The sequence below is a fragment of the Sceloporus occidentalis genome, unplaced genomic scaffold, assembly GCF_023333645.1.
Source record: "Sceloporus occidentalis isolate IW3139 unplaced genomic scaffold, rSceOcc1.0.p SCAF_20, whole genome shotgun sequence".
Lineage (NCBI taxonomy): Eukaryota > Metazoa > Chordata > Lepidosauria > Squamata > Phrynosomatidae > Sceloporus > Sceloporus occidentalis.
In genome coordinates, this window is record NW_028317000.1 from 14,230,927 (window position 1) to 14,258,310 (window position 27,384).

At 48.3% G+C, this 27,384-nt stretch overlaps 1 protein-coding gene across 1 annotated transcript; it reads left to right on the forward strand.

Moving 5' to 3' along the window:
• Window positions 1-6,688: 6,688 nt before the first annotated feature.
• PYGM (glycogen phosphorylase, muscle associated) lies at window positions 6,689-25,947 on the forward strand. Its single transcript, XM_089483555.1, has 19 exons — window positions 6,689-7,237; window positions 11,336-11,437; window positions 12,506-12,584; window positions 13,128-13,363; window positions 13,881-13,992; window positions 14,301-14,383; window positions 15,130-15,273; window positions 16,291-16,383; window positions 16,518-16,664; window positions 17,117-17,280; window positions 18,032-18,146; window positions 18,436-18,537; window positions 19,337-19,484; window positions 20,056-20,114; window positions 20,947-21,088; window positions 21,407-21,614; window positions 22,432-22,566; window positions 23,857-23,923; window positions 25,032-25,947. Exons 1-19 carry the CDS (start codon window positions 6,995-6,997, stop codon window positions 25,182-25,184), a joined length of 2,532 nt encoding a protein of 843 aa, XP_089339681.1. The 5' UTR covers window positions 6,689-6,994; the 3' UTR covers window positions 25,185-25,947.
• Window positions 25,948-27,384: the final 1,437 nt, after the last annotated feature.

A 27,384-nucleotide genomic window follows, 5' to 3' on the forward strand; every position in this document is an offset into this window, starting at 1 on the left:
GTTTGTGTGTGTGTCTTGTTGGATTGTTCCTCCAGAGATTAGGAAAGGGTGGCGAATCCATGCTGGTGGGTAACCATTGCCACAGCATGAGCTCTTGCTTGGCACCTTGGGAATATGAGTTCTTTCCTCTTCCACTGCGTGGAATGGATGATTTCAACATCTACAGGTTCAGTCCCCCTTATCCGCAATTCCAAAATACTGTATTCCAAACCCCAAAACCCTATTCCACGGGAGGTTGGGATGATGAAGCCTTTGCTTTCTGCTGCTAAGATGCACGCCAACTTTCTTTCATGCACAACATTATTGAAAAATTACCCTGTATAAAATTGCCTTCAAGCTATTTGTATAAAGGGGAGTCTCAACCTGTGGCATATTTGGGTCTCGGCTCAAGTTAGTACCTTTGTGTGCCATCCGAATACAAAAGGGCTGCAACCAAGAACACTCTGTTCTGAGCCTTAAGCCTGTTGTCCTCGGATCGCTTTGCCCCTGTTAATGGCATTTGAATTGCCAAGGAATGGCATTCAAAGGCAGGGAGCAAGGAGGGAGAATTACCGTTGCCAAAAAGTGGTGAGCTATTATTTCCCACCAGCTTTGTTTGCTGTTTGGAGGTTGCGTTCTTTGTTTTTCTAGTGTCCTCTGGATCTCGGTTGGGAAGGGGTGTTATGGTGAAAGACTGGCAAAGCTGTTTGGCTGTATATCTTGCCACCATTTCTCCCCTGCAGAGTACGAAGGGTGCCTCCCTCCCACTGTTTCCTGCCTCTGTGCCAGGTTTGGAATTTAAATTAGGCAAGAGACAAAGCCCTGGCATATTTCCCTCCGCTTAGATGCCACCTTTCCAAATATTTATCTGTTCATGGACAAACCAGAGCACAACGCTGGATAGGCAGAGGGTGCGTTCGATAGCTCACAAAGAGGAAACCAAAAGCCACAATAAAGGGGAATGAGAGCCCTTACCTTGCCACCATCACCTCTTGGTGTGCTTATTGTATGCTTGAGCATGTCTGCCATGTTACTGATGCACAGGATTGGAAAAATGGATGGGCTTACTAGATGCACTCATAAATCTAGAAATTTTAATCAAAAATCAGACCCAAAAACCTGGGTCAGTGTAAATACTGTACTTCAACTCTTATTTTAAAAAGGAACCATCTTATGAAAGGCAAGAACGTAATCTGTCCTTGGAGCACTGACCTTCCTCTACTTTCTCAACCATCCAGCATTTAGTGCAAGCAAAGCTTTGCCTCCTGGAATTTTGTAAGTTCTTTGACTTCATTCTCCTTTCCTTTATCCTTTCGATCCTTCCTTGTGTGGCCATAAGTTTTACCCGTGATTTATCCATAGTTCATATCAGAGTCCACAATTTTGGCTCCTAAACCTACCTTTGACTTGCACCTGGGGTTGACTTATAGTCAAATATCAGTCTTTAGGCTGAGCACAGCAGTTTTGCCTGCTGGGATTTTGTAATTTCTTGGGCATCGTTTCCCTTTCCTTCATCCTTTTGATCCTTTGTTGCTTGCCCCTAAGTTTCATCCTCAACTTATCCACAAGTCGTATCAAAATCCTTAAATTTGGCCCCCAAACCTGCCCTCAACATATACATGAGGTCAAATAAATAGTCATGTATATATGTTAGGACTCCTCAAATGGAGGACTTGGTTCTCCAAAGCAGAAATTTGGGGGAAATTTGTAAGCATCTACATTTCTTTTAGACATGTCCTGGCCTGCAAAACAGGTCAAATTTCACCTTGGGCTGAGTCACCCAATGCTCCTAAGCTTTTATGTCTGACCTTTTGGCAGAGCGTGGAGGAATTTCATTCCATCCCCTTGCCTTTCCTCCTAACTGCTTTGGGCATCAGATTCGAGTTCCCATCCGAAATTTAAACACCTCCTGGTGTGAAAGCAGGGGCTAACCAAACAGGACTGTCGCCTTCTCTACCTGCGACAAGCCAGAAACTAAACACTTGGGTGCAATGAGGGTGTCTCCTCAACTCAGAGAGGTTCAGTGTCCCGGCTCGACCATCCCAAGTGCGAACACCAGTTGCTTTTCAGCGCATGTGGTCTTCTGTCCGGGAAATTAGGCCACCCAGCTCTCCGACTGTAATAGATTATGCTAAGTAAGCACATTGTGCATAATATCTTCTGACAGTTTGGGGGTAAGAAGCGACACGGCACTCAAGTTCATTTTCTCTTTTCCTGATCCGGTTTCTAGGGATGTTCCGAGTTTCCCTGGGAATCCAAAAGTGCTGTAGGCGCAAGGAAGGAAACGTGGAGAAAAATCCTATCACATTTAAAAATGACCAAGGACCACAGGCGTCAATAGGTAGAGCTCATGATGGGGAGTGGGCTTGAAATGGGGGTGTCCCCTTCTGGAGTTTATAGCAGGAGGAAGGAGGCAGTGGAGACATTAAGGAAAGTAATAGTACTGCGTTAGTCAGGCCTCTCCAGTTCTGGGCACCACAATTCAATGGGCCCCTGGATACAACTGAATCCACATCTGGCTCCCGAATGAATATCTGCCCTTTAAATTGCCCACTGCTTCCAGGGACGGTGTTCTGGCCTCCCATGTTTAGTACCCGTACGTGGCACATGGGATCACGGCTATCCTCTTACAAGGAGGAACCCAAGGTGTTTCCTTTATCTCGGAGAAAATGGAGATGTTGGCGGATCATTCACTAGATCCAATAAAGAGAAGTCAAGAGTAGGCCAGCTCTTCCCTTGCCCAGCTTGAGGCAGACGGGTGTCATAATCCCCTTACTCCAAGCTCAGCCATAGCTAAATCGAGGTGCTGTTGGCACAAACGGGGCACCGGAGTGCACCTGCAAGACGTAAGGTGACCAGCCGTGCCTGTTCAGTGCTCACAGTACATCATTGTCGTCATCATTTTTACAGTTGGCCTTCCATAGCCAAAAAGATAGAAATCCATATTGACGTTGAAGGTTCCCTCAAAGGTCATCCAGTCCAACCCAACCACTTGGCTTAAGTCAGAACGTCCAGATCTTCAGCATCTGCAATGGATCAAGCCTCTTCTTGAAGACCTGCGGCGAGGAAGATCTCCCCTTCTCTCGCACTGTTGGCTCCCCATGTAACTGCTCTTGCAATGAAAATGCAAAAGGAAAAACTCCTTGAAGTAGACACACGATAGGAGGAATGTACGAGGAAGAGCCAAGACCCTTGGACTTGCTGGGAGTCTGCAACTTATCAGGGATGTTTAAGTAGCTAGGTAGCAGAACTACATCTCCCAGTAGGCCATGGTGCCAATAGTGTCCTGAGCTCAACAACTTGAGTGGCAGGACGCTGTGCTAAATACGGCGCGGTTGGTGTCCTGGCCAAGTAACATGACCTTTCTCTGAAAGTCACTGTATTTATAGGGATGTTGATGGCCTTGAGTGGCGGGCACAGGAGAGATTTCTTCTGGTCTCGGCTGTGATCTGCACTTCGAGCCGTTCCCCTGGGCCTTGCAAAACAGAGAGGTCAGTCTTCAGGTGGCCAGGATTTGCTGGTTAGCTTCAGACACAGTTCTAGGCATTGCTTTCTCATCTGTAAAATGGGCACAAGGCTGCCAGGATAACTCGGATGGGAAGACGGTGAGGTGCTCCTTGCAGCACGTCCTTGTTGTGATAAAATAAGAACATATATTATGTATCAAACGTTACACTAGGATATATCAGGAAGAATAGACACAGCATGAATGCCTGGGAGATGGACAATCAGTAGTTCAGCCGGAGCAACAAGACAGTATGTTGTAGTGGTTTGAGCACTGGGCTTGGAGCTGAGACCAGGTAGTTCTTCAACGTCGGCATTGCCTCCCTGCTTCCTGCCCTCGCCACTGTTTGCGTAATATAAACCTTTCCATGCCGTGTTATGCACGGATTGTATGACACAACCCTCATGTTGGATGCCAGTGTTGCAAAACTGAATGCATACCTGAATATACATCTAAGGGTGTATGCGTATCCATGCACACCACATGTCTATCTCCAAGGGCAATGGTGCCACATGGACAACTCTGTTTCCACAATCTTGGGCTGAAGTAGCCAGTGCCCACAACATACGGGCACCCATTTCACAAGGGTAGCCAGGACCCACAACGTATGGGCTTTTGGGCACCCATTTCACAGTGTGCCTTGTGTCAGCCTTGGGGTGCCAGCACGAGTTACATTACTGGGGTGACCCTGGGGATGCCATTTGTGGGCATCCACTTCACAAGGATAGCCAGTGGAGTGCCTGATGTCCATGGAAACTGTTGCACATCCAGACACCAGCTAGAAAGTGCCAAAGTGTCCAGTGGGCACCAGAGGTCATACCAGTAACATGCCTCTTTGGGCGCCACATGGAGAGTGTGGGACACAGCCAAGCCTTCTGTAATGCCAAAAAGGACCCCCAAAATCTGGAATTGGAGAGCATTTCTCCATTGTGAGAGTCCTGGGAATGCTGTCTGGAGGGATTAGATGGGTAACAAGATTACAGGGCGAAACTGAGTGAAATTAGGTAGACGGATGAATCAGGATCAAGAGAAAGAGAATTAGAGGGGAGAGTATTAGGAACCCAGATCAGAGAGGCTTAGAGGGAAAGCGCAGGGAGATGCAGCATAAAAGGGGGGGATACGTAGTCTGGGGGAATAGGAGATTTGAACGATGACTTTGGAGAACAGGGTTCGATTCCCCACTCAGCCATGAAACTCAGGGGAAGGCAATGGCAAACCTCTTCTGACCAAATCTTGCCAAGAAAACCCAGGGATAGGTTTGCCTTTGGGTTGCCCTAAGCTGGAAACAACCCGAAGGCACACAACAATGACGACAACAATGGGACAGAGAAGGACTGGTGCATCTACAAGAATGCAGTTTGACCCAACTTTAAGGGCTGCAGGGGGGTTTGTAGTTTAACGACGCCTTCAACCTTCTGTGCCAAAGAGCAGCAGCACTTCACCAAACTATGAATCCCAGGATGGAACCATGGCAGTTAAAGTGGGGCCACACTGCATTCTTTGCACAATGAGCAGCATGTGGGAACTCAAATGGAATAAAACTATTCACATAGTAGTTGAATGGGATCACACTGTTCTGCCATATGGTTTCAACCTATCCCTGGGGGATTCTGGGAACTGCAGTCCAAAGAATTTCCCCAAGCTCTCAGTATGAAGGAAGAATGAAGTCCTGGTTGAATTCTGAGCCGGATGCAGAGTCCCTAAAGATCAGTTGTGTGTTTGTGTATAAAGGGAAGGAGCAAAGTCTTCTCTTTCCCGCAGAGGAGTGTCCACAAGCCACAACCCTTCCTACACACCCGCATCCCTGCTGGGTTCTCGGGCTCCGTTCTGGATCCAAAGGGCTGCTTCGCAACAGCCTTCCCCATCTTGATTCCAAGCTACATCCATCGCCCTTCGGCTGTGCAGGGCTACAACTTCTTCCCAGCTGGTGCAAGGGGGATAGTGGGAACTGTAGTCCAACACAACTGGAGGGCCCTGGGGTGTTGCTGGGGGATTGGGGAGCTGGTTTGCTTTACATTCCTAAAATCCATTCCTGCAGTTCTTGGTTTGCAGTCCTTGATCTGGATTCCTAAAATTGATGTCTGCAGTTCTTGGCCTAGATTCCAAAAATCCATTTCTGCAGTTCTTGATCTGGATTCCAAAAATCGGATTCTGCAGTTCTACCAACTAGGAATTGTTTTTAACAAAAGGGTTTTCTTCCCTTCCCTCCCTCCCTCCCTTCTCTTTTCCTTCCTTCTGTGCTTCCTTTTTTCTCTTTTCCTGCCTTCCTCCCTTCCTTCTGTTCTTCCTACCTACCTAACTACCTACCTACCTACCTACCTTTTTCCCTTCCTTCCTTCCTTCCTTCCTTCCTTCCTCCCTCCCTCCCTCCCTCCCTTCTTCTGCCCTCCTTTCTACTTCTCTCCCCCCAGACTAAGCAATGCAACACTCTTTGGCCATTTTGTGGCCGAGAGGCCTAAAATTAGAAGCGCCTGTCTCCTGGGCACCCTTCCTGGCTGCTGGCAGAAGGAGGGCAGGGGCGATATCTTGGGTGGCTGAGTGGCACCTGCTTGTCATAACTCAAACTTTGGAAGCTGGGAAAGAGCGAGATTGGGAGCCTTGGATTTCTCAACATGGAGGAGAACTGGGAACCACTATTAGGACAGAGGGGGAGCTAGCAAAGGGACTGAGGCGCAATGGGATGGGTGCACTTCAGTCCCAGTGCGTATTGCATTAGCAAAACCAAGAGGTCCTTTCTTTGAGATCCAGGATGCCTCAGTCCTTTGTGAGGCTGTAAATCCCTTTGTTTAGGCAGAAAACATTGCATTTCTCAAGAAACCTCCATGCTTTTGCATTAAGAAAATTGGAGCTGCTCTTTAGGTAAAAGGGGCCAAATGCAGTGCAGATGCATCTCAAGCTAAAACATCTATCAAAAGACACAGTTTTCGGAGTTCTTTAGCATTCTCTGTGCAGAGGGCAATGGTGCCAGAGCAAACTACAAATCTCAGGCTTCCATAGCATGGAGCCAGGGCACTTAAAAGGGTGTCAAACTGGGTTAATTCTGCAGTGCAGATGCAGCACTAATTAGGAGGAGGAAGAGGAGGCAAACCACCCTCCTCTCCCCTCCCTGGACCAGGGGGTGGGGCTCAAAGGAGCCAAGAGGGGGCGTGTCCAAAGGGATGCCCCTCCCTCTGATGAATAATGCATAGCCCTGGGGGCTTTAAAGGATGCTTAGGGGGAGGAGCATTTTGCCGGAGAGGAGAAGATCGCAGGCTGCATGCATGCACACTCCAGCCACAGCCAAGAAGGGAAAACACATTGGAAAGATTGATTTAAAAACTTGGTAGCCACTTGACCCCATTGGCTAGCCCACTGGCACCACTTGCAAGCCCCTTGGCCAAACTAACTAGCCCCTTGATCAAATTGACCAGCCCTTTGGTCCAATCTGCTAGACACTTTGCTCCAACCTGCTAGCCCCTTGGCCTCATTTGGTAGCCCCTTGGTCAGATTTGCTAGCCCTTTCCTAGGAGCATGTCTCGCCCGCTGTCAGACCACGAGAAGAGGAAGCAGATCAGCGTGCGAGGCTTGGCCGGAGTGGAGAATGTCACCGACCTGAAGAAGAACTTCAATCGCCACCTGCACTTCACTTTGGTCAAGGACCGCAATGTGGCCACCCCCAGGGACTACTACTTTGCCCTGGCCCACACCGTCCGGGACCACTTGGTAGGACGATGGATCCGCACCCAGCAGTACTACTACGAGAAGGACCCCAAGGTAGGAGCAAGAGGGGTTTTTGGATTACTTTGGGGGTGGCTGGGCTAGCCAAAGTTTCCTTTGGGGTTTGCAAAAACTCTTAGAAAAGGATCTGGGTCTGCACTGCACAGACCAGCATCCCCAGCTGCTGCCTCCTTGCACTTGGACACTGCTGTCCAATATGGAGAAAGTTCATTTGGTTTGCAAAAAGCCTTGGGAAAGGTGGCTGGGTCTTCACTGCATTGCCCAGCATCCCCAGCAGGAGGGCTTGGGCTTGGATTGCAGCTCCCAGCATCCCCAGCCACTAAGGATTGCTTGCTGCTTCCTTGCACTTGGACTCCGCTGTCCAACCTGGAGAAAAAATATATTTGGAGGGGTTCCTTTGGTTTGCAAAAATCCTTGCAAAGGGGGCTGTATTTGCACTGCACAGTTCAGCATCCCCAGCCAACACCTTGGAAGGAAGGGTTAAGTTTGGGTTGCACATGCCAGTATCCCCAGACACTAAGGCTGCTGCCACCTTGCAGCCATAGGAGTAGAATTCGAGAGTTGGGTTGCTGGCTGCTACCTTTCAGCCCTAAAGCCACTTGGGTACCACTTTTGGGGACTACAGTGTCCAGAATCCCCCATCAGAAGCATCACCTTCTACTGCTTGCTGCCCTGGAAGGAGAGGGATTGGAGAGCTGGGTAGCATCTCCCAGCATCCCCAGCTACTAAGAGTGCTCCCGCCTTGCAGCCATAAAGCCATGCAATTTCTGGGATGTGTAGTTTGGAGAGATGTTTAGGCCAGCGTTGTAGCGGTTTGGGTGTTGGACTATGACTCTGGAGACCAGGGTTTGAGTCCCAGCCCAGCCATGAAAACCAATGGCTGACCTTGGTTGAGTCACACTCTCTCAGCCTCAGAGGAAGGCCATGGCAAACCTCCTCCAGACAAACCTTGCCACGAAAACCCCAGGATAGGTTTTCATTAGAGTTGCCATAAGTTGGAAAAGACTCGAAGGCACACAACAACAGATGTTTAGCATTGTTAGACTCTGACTCTGGAGACCAAGGTTCGAGTCTCCACTCCGTCATGGGAACCCTTGGCTGAGTCACACTCTCTCGGCCCTCTAGAAAACCTGGGATCATTAAGGAATGATTTTGATTTAACGCCTTCGGCGTCTGAAAAGGTAAGGCCTAGAAGATGGAGAGGAGGCATAAACATTGTTTGCAGGTTGCCCATGGTCCTTTGGAGTCATCCCTGGCCTCCGTCAATTCTTGCATTGAGAGAAAGGTTGGATTAGATGCCCTTTGGGTATCTCCAAAGCTGTGAATCTGTGGCTTCTTGGTCCTTCATTCTGGGCCAAGCATCTCACACTACCTGGGTCTATACCTTCCATAGCAAATCGCAGTGGGATTTTTAGTTCCTCCTACATTTCCTAGAGTGGTTCAAGTGCTGGAGACCAGGGTTCGAATTGTGGCTTGGGCATGGAAACCCTCTGTCACTCCATCTCAGCCTCAGAGGATGGCCATGGCACAAACCCTTTTTGAAGCAACTTGCCAAGAAAACCCCATAAGTCGGAAACGACTTGAAGGCACACAACTATTTGGATGCAAACCCCATGCAGAGCAATCGAACTTACATTTTCCTGCAGTTTGGGTGCATGAACGGCCAAAAGTGTGGACAAAATTGTCCCTCCAGAGGACTAGAAGCTTTGCCTTTTTAAGGTCTAGAATAACAGATACGGAGGCTGCCAATGCTCTCCTCCATTGAAGGATGGAGGAAGGGAGAGGGAAAGAGATCAGGGCTACGGTCAGTGGATATTAATAGCCTTGCTTGAGATGCCGTGTGGTGCATGCCGGGAGGTGGCAGTGCCAACTCCAAGCTGGCATGGACGGCCAATGTTAAAAGATCCCCTCTTCTTGCAGGAATCCTTCCACGTTTATGGGATTTTGGAGGGTGCGAAGGAAGGGGAAATGCCCAGGGATGCAAAGACACAGCAACCGGCTGCTAAGATCAAGGGAAGCAATGTATTGGAGGGTCGAAAAGCAGTGGTGCCCAAACTCTGGCCTTCCAGGTGTTTTGGATTTCAAACAGTCCTAGAATATTGGCCAAGATGGTTGAGGCTTCTGGGGACTGAAGTCCCAAAATATCTGGAGGACCAGAGTTTGGGAAGTGTGCCTTTGTGGCCGCCGGCATCCCAATAGTAGGATTCAGAAGCTCAGTGTGTCACTGTTGTGTAGGCACACACCCGTGCACCAGGAGGGCATCCTCTTTGCGCGCAAAGTGTCTCGGGTGCGATTCCTCATACCTCTCTTTTTATTGTTAAGCAAAAGCATTCCATGCTAATAATAAACAAACGGGAAGGTGACTTTTTTCCCTAGTGGATTTGGAAAAGTGGCCGCCTTGGACTACAGCACCCAGAGTCCCCAGCCAGCAAGACCAGGATGCACTGCCACACTTGGAAAAGGTGGCTGCTTGGGATTGCAGCTCTCCAAATCCCCAGCCACTGTTGGACTATGGCTCCCAGAATCCCCCAGATAGAAGGATGCTTAGAAAAAGGGGCTGTTTCGGATTCCGGCCCCCCAAATCACCAGCCGGTTTTGGACTACGGCTCCCAGAATCCCCCCTAACCATGGCTGAAAGAGCTGTTTTCCCAACTTCTCTTCCTCAATTTCAGCAGAGGATTTTTTTTCCTGGGGATTTTGGATGCTATAATCCAAAACAGCAATTTTGCCAAGTGCAGTGGAGCATCCTTTTGGCTGGCTGGGGATTCTGGGAGCTGCAGTCCACACCAGCCACTTTTCCAACTGCGGCACACCAACAGAGCATCCTTCTGTCTGGGGATTCCTAACCCTAACCCTAACCCAAAGCAGTTAGTTTTTTCCAAGCTTTGTAAACCCACCATCCCCAGATAAGAGACCTGTTGCACCCTAAGGATGACTGCGTTTATGGCTGCCTGTCCATGCCATCATCCAAATGGTTAAATCTTTCCGGAGCAACACCTTCGAGGAGACAAACGATAGCGGCGGCTTCCCTTTTCTCTTTTTAAATTTAGACCAGCCTGACATTTGCAATGAACTTTTGCCTTTTTAATTTCGGAATCGGCCGGTGTCAGCAGGATCCGGGGCTTGGGAGGGGGATCGGACACTGGATACGGCTGGCAAGGGCGCCCAAGACGGGCTGCGCTTTCTCCGTTGGTCCGCGGAAAGGTCAACTGGGCAAAGCCCTGGACCATGCTGGGCTTTGGAGAAGCTGCAGAACCCATCATCTCCCTCCTGTCTCCTCTGTCACAGTTCCCCTTTCTCCTGCCCTTTACCAGTAAGAGGATATCTGGAGGGGCTTGGTTGGCTTTGGTCAACGGGCCAAAATTGTGCATGCGACGCCAGGGTGCAAAAAGCCTGAAGTGTGCGCAATGTGGACGCCAAAAACAGTAGTGCCTCTGAGCATGAGCAGAAGGCCAACCCCTAAGTAAGGGATGGCTTACTTAGAGGAGAACCCTGACGATGGTGAAAGTGTGGTCTGGACATTGTATGTGCCCCCGATGTGAGCTGAGATTCCTAAGGTTGCGTCTGCACTGCAGAATCAATGCGATTTGACACCGCTTTAACTACCATGGCTCCATGGGACGGAATCAGGAGTAAGCCTTAGTGTGTTATTTGAACCCAAAAGTGGTTTTTCAGTTTCTGGAAGCCTTTGGGAATGTTGTTGTTGAGTGCTTTTGTTTCCGACTTATGGTGAGCCTAAGGCGCCCTATCCTGGGGTTTTCTTGGCAAGATTTGTTCAGAAGCAGTTCGCCGTTGCCTTCCTCTGAGGCTGAGAGAGTGTGACTTGCCCAAAGTCACCCAGTGGGTTTCTGTGGCTGAGCCGGAAATCGAACCCGGGTCTCCGGAGTCATAGTCCAGCGCTCAAACCACGGAAAGCCTAAAAATGGGACGACGGAGGATAAACTGGGACTGTCCCTGCCAAATTGTGACAGTCGAAGGTGGTGGAACACTGGACGTCAGACAACCCATGCCCAACCATGCATGGTTCCATGCAAATATATGTATGTATGTATGTATGTATGTATGTATGTATGTATAGCCTTCCCTTCATTTTGGAGTTGTTTTCCAAACTGTCCTTTCTTTCCTTTCTCGCAGCGTATCTACTATCTCTCCTTGGAATTCTACATGGGCCGAACTCTCCAGAACACTATGGTCAACCTGGCCCTGCAGAACGCCTGTGACGAAGCCACTTATCAGGTTTGATACCAGGCTTGGTGGGCATGTCTGTGCCAGTTTCTCTTTGCCCTTCCTGCAACCTATCTAACACAAAGTCCCCATTCGAGTTGGAACTGCCTTCACGACAAAAGGCCGCTTCGGCACCAAATCCACCTTTAACACTTCACCATTTGCTATGGATTTTGCTGGGCACTCAGGAGCAACGTTACACATGCGTCCTGCTGTGCCACTTGGTTTGAGTCACAAGCCTGTGTGTCGCAATGAAGTGCCCAGCCGTGTGACGGATGTTGGGCATCTTGTGTCTGATTTCGGAGGGTGGAACTCATGCCGGCAATGGTGGCACTGGGTGGCACATTGGGACACATGTGTAAACACCTGCCCAGTGTTACTGTGGAGTGTGGGCATAACCAGGGGCAGCTCTGGGGCCAGAATATGCCAGGAGCAGAGTATTCTGGATGGTATAGATGAACCTGGGTTTAATTTTGGGTGCAAACGTCAGCCTTCTTTTTAGACAGCTGGTGCCTTGCAAAACTAAACATCCCAGGATTCTGTAGGATGGAGTGGAGTCAAAGTGCATTGTTTGTATGGTGCAAAAGCACCCTTAGTTACTAGGCAGAAGTGAAGATGGGATGGATAGTTGGCCGATAATAATTTCTGGTGCTAGAGGCTTCTTTCAATAACTTGGAAAACATTTTCTTTTGGGATTACAGCTCCCATACTGGTTGGTGGATCTTGGGAACTGTAATCCAAAAGGACATGTTCCAAACTCTGCTTCCATCCACCACTCCACTAACTGCATTTGGTCCTCTATATCCACGGATTCTGCACCCACAGATTCAACCCTCCACTTGAATATATATATTGAAAAATATATGTATTCCAAAAAGCTAATCATGATTTTTGCCCTTTTATATAAGGGGCACCATTTTGTTACACCATTGAATATAATGGGCATCCCTGGATTTTGGTATCCATTGAGGGGTCCTGCAACCAAACCTCAGCGGAAACCGAGGACTCATGGTACTCCACTTTGCCTCTGCCAATCTTCATTCCTTCCTTTGTTACCCTTCCCTCTTCTCATCCTAACAGTTAGGCCTGGATATGGAGGAGCTGCAAGAGATTGAGGAAGATGCCGGCTTGGGCAACGGAGGTTTGGGACGCTTGGCAGGTAAGTCTAAAGGCGACAGAGCCATACTCAGTGGCAGAGCCCTTGCTTTGGATATGTCCCATATCTAGTCCAAGGTATAGTGTTTAAAATGACCAAGTAGCTACTGATAGGGAAAAAGATAAGACTTCGACCTTGCCTGCATGTAATTTGTTCTGGCACCAGAGCTCTCTGGCAGAGGAGGTTAAATATCTCACAAAACTACAGATCCCAGACTCCCATAGCATTGAGCCATGGCAGTCAAAGTGGTGTCAAACTGTATTACTTCTGCAGTGCAGACTGGAACGAAGGCATGCATAGTGTGAGGCAGGTCAGGCAGAGAGAGAAAGAAATAGAAAGAAGTGCTCAGTGAGTTTTTTTGATTTAGTTGGTTGATAGTTTCTTGGTGCCAGAAGCTTCTCAATACCTTGAAAAACATTTTCTAGACTAGACCTGAAGCTTGACCTCCCCAAAGTTCAACGCTCTGTGCTTGGATAGCCGGTCTTCCCCTTTGTTTTGGTCTGTTTCCAATACGACTTGTTCCCGTTTGTCTCCGCTTTCCTCCAGCTTGCTTTCTGGACTCGATGGCCACCTTGGGCTTGGCTGCCTACGGCTACGGGATCCGCTACGAGTTTGGCATCTTCAACCAAAAGATCTGTGGCGGCTGGCAGGTGGAGGAGGCAGACGACTGGCTGCGTTATGGCAACCCCTGGGAGAAAGCCCGTCCCGAGTACATGATCCCTGTGCATTTCTATGGGCACGTGCAGCACGACCAGGACGGGGTGAAATGGGTTGACACGCGGGTAAGCGGGACCCTAGACTAGGCTGCCGATAGCGCAGGGACACACCTTCGCACTGTCCTAGTTTACTGTCCTGTCCTATCCTATCCTAGGTAGGGAACAAGGACATGATGCACAAAGGAGAAGCACACTGTAGTAAAAATGAGCGGGGGGAAATATGGGGAAGACAGGATGGAAACACAGAGATGGAAAGCAAAGAGAGAAAACTGGGAGGAGAGAAGGCCAGTGGGATTATAATGTCTGGTTGATCAAAGGGATTTTGGATTTGGTTACTTGCAGGGATGCAATAGCGGATGTTGAATCTGCTCCGGCTTCTATTCTAAACTCGAAAGGCGCTGTTGAAAGGATTCAACCTATTTTGAGGGTCAGGTTCAGTTCCTTTAAAGTTTGGACTAAAGCCCAAAGTGGATTCACAGCCATCATTAGTTCTTCCTTCTGTCCTTCTGTATCCTTGGGGCAGGATTTGGTGTTAAGATGGGACCAATGGCCAATGAATTTCCCTACCTTTCTTGTCTTGCAGGTTGTCCTTGCCCTGCCCTACGACACACCCGTCCCCGGATACCGCAACAACACGGTCAACACCATGCGCCTGTGGTCTGCCAGGGCTCCCAATGAGTTCAACCTGAAGGACTGTAAGTGTGCCAGATTCCCTTCTTGCTAAGCAGTGCTTGTATGGTAGATCCAACTCCATCATTGTCAGGGAGGAGGATCTGTATCTGTAGTAAGTCTGGGGACATCTCTCCTGTTGATCTGGGGGTCGGACTGTATCTATAAAGGGATGGGGATCATGCTGCGGTCCAGATCTTCTCCGATTCCCATTATTTTTTGGAGAACCGATAGGTGTGGCGGTCTGGTAACATGGCTGTGATGCCTTCCATGTTGAGAAAGTATCTAATCTGGGTTTTAATTCAACTGTATCCATCCTTCTTTCCTGTTTCAGTCAATGTTGGGGGCTACATCCAAGCCGTCCTGGACAGAAACCTGGCTGAGAACATTTCCCGTGTGCTGTACCCCAACGATAATGTAGGTTTTCCCCTTTCCTTATTGTTTTGGCTCCTCTTCACCTTCAATCTTTGGAGCCAGGAACAGGCTCAAATCATAGTCCCAAGTCTTGATGCAAAGCACTAGATGGCACCAACTTTCTCTATCCCAGCAACCTCCACTTTCTTTGCCCCACAACTCCCATCATCCCCAGCCAGCAAGTTTGGTGGGAGGTGTGAATGGTTTTTCAATGGTTGGGAAACTGTTGTTGGTGACCTAAGCATTTGCAAATTGAAGATACATGCATGAAAGTCTTGTTTGCGATGGGTATAAGAGGCTATGCGCTAGCTATTGTGCTCCATCCGTTGCCAAAAACAAATGGGTGCTGCTATGGATATTTAATGGCAGAGGAAAGGGGAAGCAAGGTGACCAGATGTCCTCCTTTTCCAGGACATGTCCTGCATGTCAACCTTCTGTCCAGGAGGATGTTCCAAAATGTCCTCCATTTGGAGCATGACTGAGAGTAGCGCCACTTTTGCTGTCACCCCTTCGAGAAATTTGCCTACTTGGCAACCTGCACTTAGTGCAAACAGAGGGAAAGGAACCCCTCCACTGTTGTGGGGATGATGGGTGCTGTGGTCTAAAAGGTTCTCTTTTTTAAACCTGGGCTTTAATGCCTGCCATGGAAAGCCTTTCCAGGAGGCTATGCTGGGGAGGGATGGTCATGGCCTCTATTTTTGGCGCCTTGGGCATCATCTTGGCCTCCTTCCTCCTTTGTCTCCCTGCAGTTCTTTGAGGGCAAAGAGCTGCGTCTGAAGCAAGAGTACTTTGTAGTGGCTGCCACCCTTCAAGACATCATCCGCCGCTTCAAATCCTCCAAGTTTGGCAGCCGGGATCCCGTCCGCACCTCTTTCGATGCCTTTCCGGACAAGGTAAAGGACCTCCGTTGCATGTGCCCAAGGACAGGACCCAGCGGATAGGCTGGTACCCACCTCCCATGCTCCATGGATCTGTTTTGGGATGGAAATATGGTCATAGACTGGCCTTTGGGGTTGTCTATGCGGGGCATGTGCCAAGTTCTGTAGCCCCACAACAATTCTGCTATTGAGCCCCAGAGCTTTCTGCCATGTTTTGCCTCTTTTCTCCATTGCTGTCTGCTTGCTCACTCCCTAAGAGTTTGGAAAAATTCAAAGATATAGCCATGTTAGTCGGTAGAATCAGTATCTAGAGAGCTCTTGTAGCACCTTTGAGACTCACTGAAAGAAAGAAGTTGGCAGCATGAGCTTTCGGAGACTTCAGTCTACCTCCTTAGATGCATTTGGTGCATTTCCTCAATTGCATCAGTGCATTTTTAGTCTAGGAAAGCTCATGCTGCCAACTTTTCTTTCAGTTGGTCTCAAAGGTGCTCCAAGATCTTACTACATCGAGTTTTTGGAAAGTTACCTTCTTGGATTTTGTTGTTGTTGCTAACTGCCGTCGACTTCGAATTATGGCAATGAATTCTTAATTCTTCCCAAGTGAGCAGCTGAAGAAACAAACTACATTTCTGGGTTTGGACATCATGACTAGCCATAGTTCAGTGGTTCCCAAACTCGAGCCTTGCAGGTGTTTTGGACTTCAGCTCCCAGAATCCTTGACCGTTAGCCGAGACGGCTGAGGTTTTTGGGCGATGAATTCCAAAATATTTGGAGGACCAGAGTTTGGGGATCATTGGCTTAAACATACCAGGGTTTGTAAATGGATGACAAATCTAGGGTTTGGATTGTAGGTTGCAACAAGTTAAGAGGTTATGGTTTGGGAGCAAATTTGGATCCACGCAAGCTAGGTTTGGTCCAACCACTTCGTAACATATCCTGAGATGTAAATACACATATACCATAAATGCATATGTGTAAATACATATATATTAAATAAAGTCCTGGAAATAATATAAATATATCATATATCAGGTTGCTATCCAGCTGAATGATACCCACCCGTCCTTGGCTATCCCTGAACTCATGAGGATCTTGGTGGACGTTGAGAAGCTCGACTGGGACAAGGTGAGGCTGCGCATGGTTTCAAAAATGGACGGCGCTGGAGATGCAGGTGCAACCCCTGCGTTGGGTTGTGCAACTCGTGGGTTGGATTGTGCAACTCGTGAGTAAAGACCGGCTCATCTGTTCCTGTCTTCTAGGCCTGGGAAGTCACTGTGCGGACATGCGCCTACACCAACCACACCGTGCTGCCGGAAGCCCTGGAGCGCTGGCCTGTCCACCTCTTCGAGACCCTCCTGCCCCGCCACCTGGAAATAATTTACGAGATCAACCAGCGCTTCTTGGATGTGAGTGCAAAACCTTCATGGGAAGGGGAGGTTTGCACAAAGATGCAGGGAGAAGTGGATAAACCTTCCTAGGGCATGTCTACATGGGTCAGTTATACCGGTTTCCCCCCACCACCGTCACCACGACCTGTCTACATGACCCATGGCTAAACCTCTGATTCATGTATACATGCATCTCTCCATATTTGTGGCTTTGATATTTGCGTATTTGATTATTCATGGATTTGATTCATATGTTCTCTCTAGGAATATCTAGGTCTTCCAGTGCAACTCTATGGTCAACTTTAACTAAAAGTGGCACTGAAAGACCTAGAAATTCCTAGAGAGAACATGCTACTATGCATTGGTAGCTCCTCCAGCCCAGTTCTATGGTCAGCGTCTGTCGTACCTTGACCACAGATTTGCACTGGAGGACCTTTTTTTAATGGGGGAATCTGTCTCTGTCCCCACAGAGAGTCTATGCCATGTTCCCAGGAGACCTGGACCGCTTGCGTCGCATGTCCATGGTGGAGGAAGGCAGTGTCAAACGGATCAACATGGCCCACCTTTGCATCGTGGGGTCTCACGCTGTCAACGGAGTGGCGCGGATCCATTCGGACATCCTGAAGGCCACCGTGTAGGTATTTGGTCCCCTTGCCAGGCAGCCTCTGCCCTTCTCCCAACATTTATTATTATTATTATTATTATTAGTCATCCTTCCACATTTGCGGATTTGATTATTCACGGATTTTATTAATATGCTCTCTCTAGGAATATCTAGCTCCTCTAGTGCAACTCTATGGTCAACCTTAACCAAAAGTCACACTGAAGGACCTAGAGAGATTCCTAGAACTAGGCATTTGTAGCTCCTCCAATGCAATTCTATGGTCAACATCTGGCAGATGTTGACCACAGAGTTGCACCAGAGAACCTAAAGATTCCTAGAGAGAACACTCTGCTAGGCATTTGTAGCTCCTCCTGCGCAACTCTATGGTCAATCTTAACCAAAAGTCACACTGAAGGACCTAGAGAGATTCCTAGAGAGAACGCTGAACTAGGCATTTGTAGCTCCTCCAATGCAATTCTATGGTCAACGGCTGGCAGATGTTGACCACAGAGTTGCCTTGGAGGACCTAGAGATTCCCAGAGAGGTGTTTGCATAGTAAAAAAAATCAGTACTTTTTAATTTGTGGTTTTTCTACGTTCATGGGGGTCCTGTTTTTCTACTTTCACTGCGGTCCTTATTCTGATGTTTCATTTTGTTCCCCTTACCCCTACTCCTCCTTCTGCTGCCAGATTCTCTCCCATCACTCCTTTTTCTTCTCTTTTCATTCTTTCTTCTTTCTTCTTGCAACCCTTTCCCCTTCTCCTCCTCCGGTCTCCTCCAGATTTAAAGACTTCTACGAGTTCGAACCCCACAAGTTTCAGAACAAAACCAATGGCATCACCCCACGGCGTTGGCTGGTTTTATGCAACCCGGGGCTGGCGGAGATCATTGCCGAGGTGAGGCTGGGTTGGAGCAAAACCATGGGTAACAATGCTTGAGTAACAAAGTCACTTTTTGGGGGGCTACAGATCCTAGTGTCCCCTGGCCAGCAGGGCCAGCCACAGATGCTGGTGAAACGTCAGGAATAAACTCTTCTAGAACATGGATGCATAGCCCCCAAAACCCACAAAGGTTATTTAGACTGTATTGTTGATTGTGACTTTCTCCTATCCACCCTTTGTCCTTCCTTCCTTCCTTCCTTCCTTCCTTCCTTCCTTCCTTCCTCCCTTCTTCTCCCTCTTCCAGCGCATCGGTGAGGACTACATCTCCGACTTGGACCAGCTGAAGAAGCTTCTCAACTTTGTGGAAGACGAAGGCTTCATCCGGGATGTGGCAAAAGTCAAGCAGGTGAGGGGCAGGGATGTAGCGGAGCCGGCGGTCAGCTGCTCAAGATGAAACCAGACTTCAATTGTAGTCAAATGTATTGCTTTAAATTTGTAGGAAGCCGATGGCAAAGCGAGGAAGAGGAAGGTGGCAGAGAGAGATGGAAAGAATGAGAGAGAGAGACAGGGGTGGCAGAGAGAAAGGCTGGCAGAGAGGGTGAATGAGAGAGAAGGAGATGGCATGGAGGGAATGAGCATGGGAATACAGAGAATGGCAGCATGTATGTGTAAGAGGAAGGACTTGCAAAGACAGAGGGGTATAAGGAGAAAGGACTTGGAGAGGCAGAAGCAGAAAAGTTGACAAGCAGAATGAGAGAGAAGGAGATGGCATGGGGAAGAGAGGAGGTGGCAATGTGTGTGTGTTTGTGTAAGAGAAAGGACTTGGTAGAGACAGAGGAGCAGCGGCAGAGAGAAAAGCTGGCACTTGGCAGCATGAGTGAGAGAGATGGAGGATGGCAGAGAGAGAAGGGATGGCAGTGCAAAAGGCTGGCAGAGAATGAATGAGAGGGAGTGAGGAGAGAGTGGCAGAGAGACCCTGAGTAAGTATGAAAAGGGATCTTTGCATACTGCAAAAGTATAAGCTTTTGTAGCCTTGCTGTACTTCCTCAGATGGCAGGAGTTAGCCGTTCAAAGGCGCTGCAAGGTCCCTTTGCGGGCGGATATTCCCAGACTAACAGAGGTGCCCAATTTGCAATCCAAGGATGCCCTCTGTTCTAATCCCTGTTTGCTCTGCCAACTTTGCTTCCTTTTCTACCTCCGCTCAGGAAAACAAGCTGAAATTTGCTGCCTACCTGGAGAAAGAGTACAGAGTGAAGATCAACCCCAACTCGCTGTTTGACATCCAGGTGAAGAGGATCCATGAGTACAAGCGGCAGTTGCTCAACTGTCTCCATGTCATCACCCTTTACAACCGTGAGTGTTGTGTGTCCGCAGTGTCTTTTAATCTGGTTGCCCATCCTTCCCTTGCCTGGCTATGATGGAGAACCATTTTGTTAGTCCTGGGCTACCACAAATACTTGACAAGCTTGGGTTAAGGTTGGCAACTGGCAGCCCCAGAGCAAAATCTGGATCATAATGTTGTTGGACCAGAATTTTGTGGTGGTTTGAGCATTGGACTATTAAGGTTTGATTCCTCACTTGGGTATGGAAACCAACTTAGTGAGTTTGGGCAAGTCACATGCTCTCAGCCCCAATAACAGGTTCGCTTTAGGGTTGCCGTAAGTCAGAAGTGACTTGGAGGCACGCATGAAATAACAGGAATTACAACAGACTTTGAGACTTTAAAAAGTTAGCCGTGGGAGAACCGTAATAATGGTCAACATGATTTCTGAGATCCTGAAACAACGGGAGTCGGGTCTGTCTGGGTAACAAACTCCTCAAAGCGCACTGTTCCAGTTGGTCTTACTTTCTTTCTTTCTCTCCTTCCCTCCCTACCTCTGTTTCGTTCTGCATTTTGTGTTGTCCTCTCCCCAACCCATCGCAGGGATCAAGAGAGAGCCAAACAAGCACTTTGTGCCACGGACGGTCATGATCGGAGGCAAAGTGAGACACGGAAAGGGGCACGGAGTGGGGTGGGGATCGGGGTTCGGAGGGTTATGTTCCCTGTGAATGAGGATGTTGAGTGGGGTTATGTGTGGCTATACTCACAACGGCTACAGAGCCATGGTTCCCAACCTTCGGTCCTCCAAATGTTTTGGACTTCAGCTCCCATAATTCCTGACTGTTGGCCAATCATAGAATCCTAGAGTTGGAAGAGACCCCAAGGGCCATCCAGTCCAACCCCATTCTGCCATGCAGGAACTCACAATCAAAGCATCCCAGCATTGGAAGAGACCCCAAGGGCCATCCAGGAACACATAAGTTGGCCCAACTTGGTTGGGGCTCCTGAGATCTGAAGTCTAAAACGAATGGAAGGCCAAAGATTGGGAACCACTGCATGGAGTACGTTCTGGATCCCAGGCTGGGAGTCCCATTTGCTTGGGATCGTGCCATGATGTTCAAGTCCTGGATGTGGGCTTCCACAAAAAGGTCCCATTGGCCATCTTCTCTTGAAGGTCTTGAAGGAACACCTTACCTTATCTACACTTGTCTTAGGATGGAGGAGCTCTGTGTCCCATGGGATGGCTTCGAAACCGGGGAAGACTCCTCATTCGCCCAAGAAATGGGGACCTAGTCGCCTTGATACAGTGTCTCTCCCTCTCTATCAGTCTGGCCTACCTCGCAGGGCCATTGTGAGGCTAAAATGGGGATGAGGAGAACCACCAGGTGCCACCTTGAGCTCCTTGGAGGCACAAAATGGGGTTCTAAGCATAACCAAGAAATCGCTAAGCATGGAGACCCCTGCCTTTCAACGCCTCTTTCCTTTCCCTTCAAGGCTGCCCCTGGGTACCACATGGCTAAGATGATCATCAAGCTGATCACTTCCATCGGAGACATAGTGAACCACGACCCTGTCGTCGGCGATCGGCTCAAGATGATCTTCTTGGAGAACTACCGGGTCTCCCTGGCCGAGAAAGGTAAGCCGGGCACTTGTTGCTTTGCGCCGTGCGCCAGCCGCAACACTCGCCTCTTACGTACTGCGCCACTTAGAGTGCTTTTAAAAGAAATATTTCATTTGTTTTTCTTACACACGTTGACTTTAAAAATGTATCGCCACATATCTACTATTTAAGTCGCATCCACTCCATCGTCTGCATCCTTATCACACAAGCATTCTGCCATGTAGGAACTCAAAACCGAAACATCCCCGACCGACGGTCATCCAGCCTCTGTTTAAAAGCCTCCAAAGAAGGAGCCATTCCTTGGTAAGTTACTTTCCCGCTCTCTTTCTTCAGTGATCCCAGCTGCTGATCTCTCCGAGCAAATCTCCACGGCAGGAACGGAGGCCTCCGGCACAGGGAACATGAAGTTCATGCTGAACGGCGCGCTCACGATCGGCACCATGGACGGGGCCAACGTAGAAATGGCCGAAGAAGCTGGCGAGGAGAACTTTTTCATTTTCGGCATGCGGGTGGAAGATGTGGAAGAGCTGGACAGGAAGGGGTGAGTCTCGGTGTGTGCCGTGGTTGCACCAAATTCAAACCCACCAACGTTTTACGGATGAGAACTGAGACGTGTCTGGCCAAGCAAGATTGCGGCCAAGATGGCAAACGTTATTAATGAGGAAGAACCAACAAGCTAGGAGTTTGTTTTTGGGAAGGGCAACCTTGCTTGATAGTTTTTGGTGGGTTTTTCAGGCGATGTGGCCATGTTCTAGAAGAGTTTCACCAGCATCTGTGGCTGGCATCTTCAGAGAATGCTGGCATGGAAGAGAGTTGGGTATATATATATCCCTGTAGACATTTCCAATGTGAAGTCGAAGGCTTTCCTGGTCGGCATCCATGGCCTTTTATGGGTTTTTAGGGCTATGTGGCCATGTTCGACTTCACATTGGAAATCTCTACGGGGATATATATATATATATATGTATACAACTTGCTTCCATGCCAGCCTTCTCTGAAGATGCCAACGTCACAGATGCCAGTGAAACGTCAGGAATAAACTCTTCTGGAACATGGCCACATAGCCTCCAAAAACCCACAAAAAGCTATAGATGGTGGCCATGAAAACCTTCGAATTTAACCTTGCTTGAGTTAGATGAGTGCAAACTACAGTACTCAGTTTGCAGCAATAGAAATAAGATGAGGAGAAAAGGGGGAAAGTGAGTGGAGGAGAGAGAAACCGGGACATTTTAAAAGCAGCTGAGAAAGTGGGATGGCAGAGAATTAACTGGGACCATTGCTGTTGAATAGGGGAGGGAAGGAGAGGTTTGCGATGTACCAAACACCATGCGCTAAATGGGCTCTACGTCTTCCGACAGCTACTGCGCCAAGGATTACTACGACCACATCCCCGAACTGAAGCAAGCCATCGACCAGCTGAGCAGCGGTTTCTTCTCTCCCAAGCAGCCAGATCTCTTTAAGGACATAGTCAACATGCTCATGTACCACGACAGGTGAGAAGGACTGACTTGGCACTAGAGCGACCCAAATGGGATGCTGGGATGCCCAAATGGCGTGGCGGTTGTCTCAAGTCACCCAGTGGGTTTCCATGGCTGGGCGGGGATTCGAACTCGGGTCTCCGTAGTAGAACGCTCAAATCATTACACTTGATTTTTGTAAAGGGCTTTCACATCTAAATGCTCTGGGTCAAGCTAGGAGAGGTCTAGTAGAATCTAGTGCAGCGATTCCCAAACTTTGGTCCTCCAGGTGTTTTGGACTTCAACTCCCAGAAGCCTCGGCCATCTTGATCTGGGATTCTGGGAACTGAAGTCCAAAACACCTGGAAAGCCAGAGTTTGGGAATCACTGTGTTTCTTTAAATCCTGCAACGTAGATGCGGTCCCTCTGGGTGAAAGAAGTTGCAGCGCAGGGCTTGGAAACTGCAGAAATGATGCACTTTGATGGCGCTTTCTCCACCGTGGCTCCATCCTACGGCATCCTGGGATTTGTAGTTTGCCGTGGCGGTTTGCGGTGTGTAGTTTGTGCATCTCGTTTGGGAGGAAAGCAGGCTATAAATCAAATAGCTAGCTAGATCGGAGCTATCCGGGTGGATAAAGTCTAGTGTATAGTCCCTTTGCAGTTCGGACTAAACCCAGGGTGGGTTTACTACTATTGACACAGAGGCCACTAGGTGCCATTAGTTTTTGGGTGTTGTGTGTGTATTTGTGCATAAGGTAATTGTGTGTGTGTAAGATGTTTTTTGGTTATCTCCAAATCTATTACTCTGCAATGCAATGCAATGCTCTCAGATAGATGTTGGGGACCTTTGGAAGGCAGCAGATATAGACTAGATGCAGTGGTTTCCAAACTTTGATCCTCCAGATGCTTTGGACTCCAGATCCCAGAATTCCCAGACCTTGGCCATGATGGTTGGGGCTTCTGGGAGGTGAAGTCCAAAATCACCTAGAAAACCAAAGTTTGGGAATTTTGGACAAGAGTTTGGACAAATTCTTTTTATTTTTTGGACTATAACCTGGTACACACCTGGCTCAGGGATTCTGGGATCTGTGATCCCAACAAGTTCACATTCTGATCTGTGAGCATGATCCTCTGGTCAGTTCTTCCTTTAGAGGAGCCCCATTGAAACGGCCGGGGAGCTGTTTCCGTCCATTTGGGCAGGGCTTGCTTCCAGAGGACCTCTCCAATTAGATATATATAAAATGGCAAAGGCAAGGTTTGCTTTTTGGAGTGTGTGTGTGTGTGTGTGTATAATATTCTTTATTGCCCTTCTCTCCCTCTTTGTAGGTTCAAAGTCTTTGCTGATTATGATGCATACATGAAATGTCAAGAGAAGGTCAACACTCTTTACAAGGTGAGTGGCACCCCCATGATGCCCGGTGGGGTGCCAATGGAATAGCATTGCAACTGGGGACTAGTTGTGCCATCTTGAACGGGTGTTGGATTACAACTCCCATCATCCCTACCCAGCATCACTAATGGTGCCCGGTTGGGGAAACCCGGACTAGCCATTGCAAAGGAGTCAATGGAGTCCTAGCGCTTGGCAAATGCTTTTCGGCCTCTTAACCACACGCTGATACTACTGTGCCATATATTATTATACACGGGGGATCCGTTCCGGATCCCCTCCCCTGCGTAAGCCAAATACCGCGCATGCTCAAGCCCCATTCAAGTGAATGGGGCTCCTGCATGCGGCAACATGCATGTGCCACAGGCATGCGCCCCATTCATCCGAATAGGATGCGCCACCACTTGCACCCCGCACGGCTTTCAGCAAATGCCCTATTACGCGGGCACACTGTACAGGATTTGCTGTTGTTGTTAAATTTATTGGTATTCTGCTCTTTTCCCAAAACCGGGACCATGAGTGGCTCACAAGAACAGTTGTTGGGTGTGCCTCCAAGCAGTTTCCCACTTACGGCAACCCTATGGGGAACCTATCATAGGGTTTCCTTTGCTCAGACATTTGCTCAGAGTTTGATATTGCTTTCTCCTGAGGCTGAGAGAGTGTGACTTACCCAAAGTCACTCAATGGGTTTCCATGGCGGAGCTGGGAATCGAACCCTGGTCTCTAGCGTTGCAGTCCAATGCTTAAACCGCTGTGCCAGGCTGGCTCTATTATCTGGCATATAGAAGAGAATATAGTAAAAGAATATAGTACAGGATATTGCACAGACTATTTCATGATGCGTTACGGAACACACTGCGGAAATAATCCAGTTTGAGACCACTTTAGCTCAGTGCCAGGGAACCCTGGGAATTGTAGTTTATTGCGGCACCAGAGCTCTCTGACAAAGAAGGCTAAAAATGGTCTCACAAAACTAGCTGCCAGAATTTCCTAGCATTGAGCCAGGGGCAGTTAACGCAATTATTTCCGCAGTGCGTTTTGGACCTTGGACGCCTTTCTTGCTTGCTTCTCCCAGTGACCCATGGATTTGCTGTCTCTTTCTCTCCGTCTGCAGAACACCAAGGAGTGGACCAAGAAGGTGATCAAGAACATCGCCTGTTCCGGGAAGTTCTCCAGCGACCGCACCATCGCCCAATACGCCCGTGAGATTTGGGGCGTGGAACCCACCCGCCAAAAGATCCCAGCGCCCGACGACCCCCGAGAGTGAGCATCCCTCTCTTGCACCCCTTGCGCCACCAGCGACGTCAGTGGGGCACCACCTTAACTCGAATGCTCCGAATGCCCTCTCCTTCCTCTCACCCCATCCATGCTCTGCTATTTATTTCTCTCTCATCCCATCACCCTTTAAAACCCACCTCTGCTTGTCTTAAAATATTGTTTTTCCACAGAGGAATGAAAGGAGGCAAAGCTCCATCCGCTATATGATGGTCAAAGAATGGTATTTTAGCTTTTAAAAAGCCTGACACGTTTTGGCCTTATCACCAATTGGCCTTTGGAAATAGAAACGCATTGACTATGTATGAAATGTTGGAGACTACATGTAATATACCTTTAAATATCTATCTATATATTCATTTAATCTGTTTCTATTATACATAGCAATGTTCGCATAACACAAATGGCCAGAGTTGCAAATCTGTGCTCTCAGTACAAGTGAACATTTGCTTATCGCTTTGCCCTTCTTTGATTTCGTCCTCCCATGCACCTCCATATATTTTTTCTCATGTTTCGAACACAGCCTTCCTGTATTATTATTTTCCTCTTAAAAATAATGGGTTTCTCCATCTCAATTTTATTCTGGAGGGATGCAAGGCTTAGGGAGGTGGGTTTCGTTTTCTCATGTCCAAATCGGCGCATGCCTTTTCCCCGTCAAAACAGAGCAATGTGGGGTTTCGGAGGAAGGGCCCTTCCAGACCAGAAAGGGAAAAACACACACAAAATAAAATAAAATAAAGGTTTTTAAATTACAATCATCCATAGAACCTTCTTTTTTATTATTTTTGAAGAAATGGGGTGGTGGGATAAAGGAGAAAACTGGAATGATCAAAGCTTTCCCATACCTTGGATCAAAATATTGATCGGAATGGAGACCATAGTGGAGAATTTGGAAGGAGACTAGGATTGGGAAGGACAGCTATGAAAGAAATAGGCAAGAGATAAAGGTATACATCTGAACAGTAAGGTTAGGATCATGCAAACCATCGCCATGTGAGATCTGGACAGGGAAGAAAGTGGATAGGAGGAGGACTGCAAATATCCTAAACTGCAAATCCTAAGGTGTTACAATGAAGTTAAAGGTGGTATAATGGAGTGGTAACTCTGTAGTGTGAAAGGGCTCCTATTGCCAAGACATGGCTACCCCTTTGGAAATTACTCGAAAGGTATATGACAGGGAGCGAGACCGAGGGGAAGATGCTGGAATGAAATGGAGGTCCTTGGAGAGAAAGCTTGGAGATGCTGGACTGAAATGGAGGTCCTTGGAGATAAAGTTTGGAAATGCTGGAATGAAACAGAGATCCTTGGAAATAAACCTTGGAGACGCTGGAATGACATGGAGAGAAAGCTTGGAGATGCTGGACTGAAACAGAAGTCCTTGGAGATAAAGCTTGGAAATGCTGGAATGAAATGGAGGTCCTTGGAGATAACGCTTGGAGATGCTGGAATGACATGGAGGTCTTTGGAGATAAAGCGTGAAGATGCTGGAATGACATGGAGGTCCTTAGAGATAATTTTTGGAGATGGTGGCTCCAGCAACATTAGGAAAAGGCATGTCCAGAAATGGACAGCCGGGATCCAAACAGGAGGAGAGCATAAAGTTTCTCAAGTTCTTGAGAATCACAACTGGGTTTATACAGTTCCTTTTGCCAAGTTTTGTCTCTGCCGAGTCTCTCTCTCTCTCTCTCTCTCTCCCTCGGGGTCACAAGGGAGAGTTGTGTTAGTCTGTTGCAGCCAACACAACAGAGACTCTTTCTGGCACCGCCGAGACGGAGTAGATTTATTTGGGTGGAAATATTTTATGGATCGGAGCCCACTTTTGCCTTATCCTCAGCTGGCGGATTTATGGACCCATATGGACACGGAGAAGGGGGCAAAGAAATGGAAACGGCGGGCAGAAAAAGGCCAGAGGTAGATTAGCGGTGTGACATTTCTATAGGTGCTATGACCGTTCACAATAGTCGGAAGCGACTGGGAAAGAGAAACCCTTACTCTTTAATCAGAATTAAATTTAAGATGGAATCATAGACTCAAAGAGTTGGAAAACATCTGAAGGGTCATCTAGTCTACCTTCTTGCCAGGCAGGAATCCATAGGTAAAGCACTGCTGAGAGATGGTCTTACCTTTAAAGGAGCCGTCTAAGGTGCCGATAGAAGCACATACTTTACTTTAAGGCGGATGGCCTTCCAGAT

What these genes read in the sequence shown, in the direction of transcription:
- PYGM (XM_089483555.1), top strand. Translation starts at nt 6,995, where the DNA reads ATGTCTCGCCCGCTGTCAGACCACGAGAAGAGGAAGCAGATCAGCGTG. An exon ending in AGGTTTGGGACGCTTGGCAG is followed by an intron (nt 12,585 to 13,127) that starts GTAAGTCTAAAG and finishes GCTTTCCTCCAG; the next exon opens with CTTGCTTTCTGGACTCGATG. An exon ending in ATGTGGCAAAAGTCAAGCAG is followed by an intron (nt 18,538 to 19,336) that starts GTGAGGGGCAGG and finishes ACCTCCGCTCAG; the next exon opens with GAAAACAAGCTGAAATTTGC.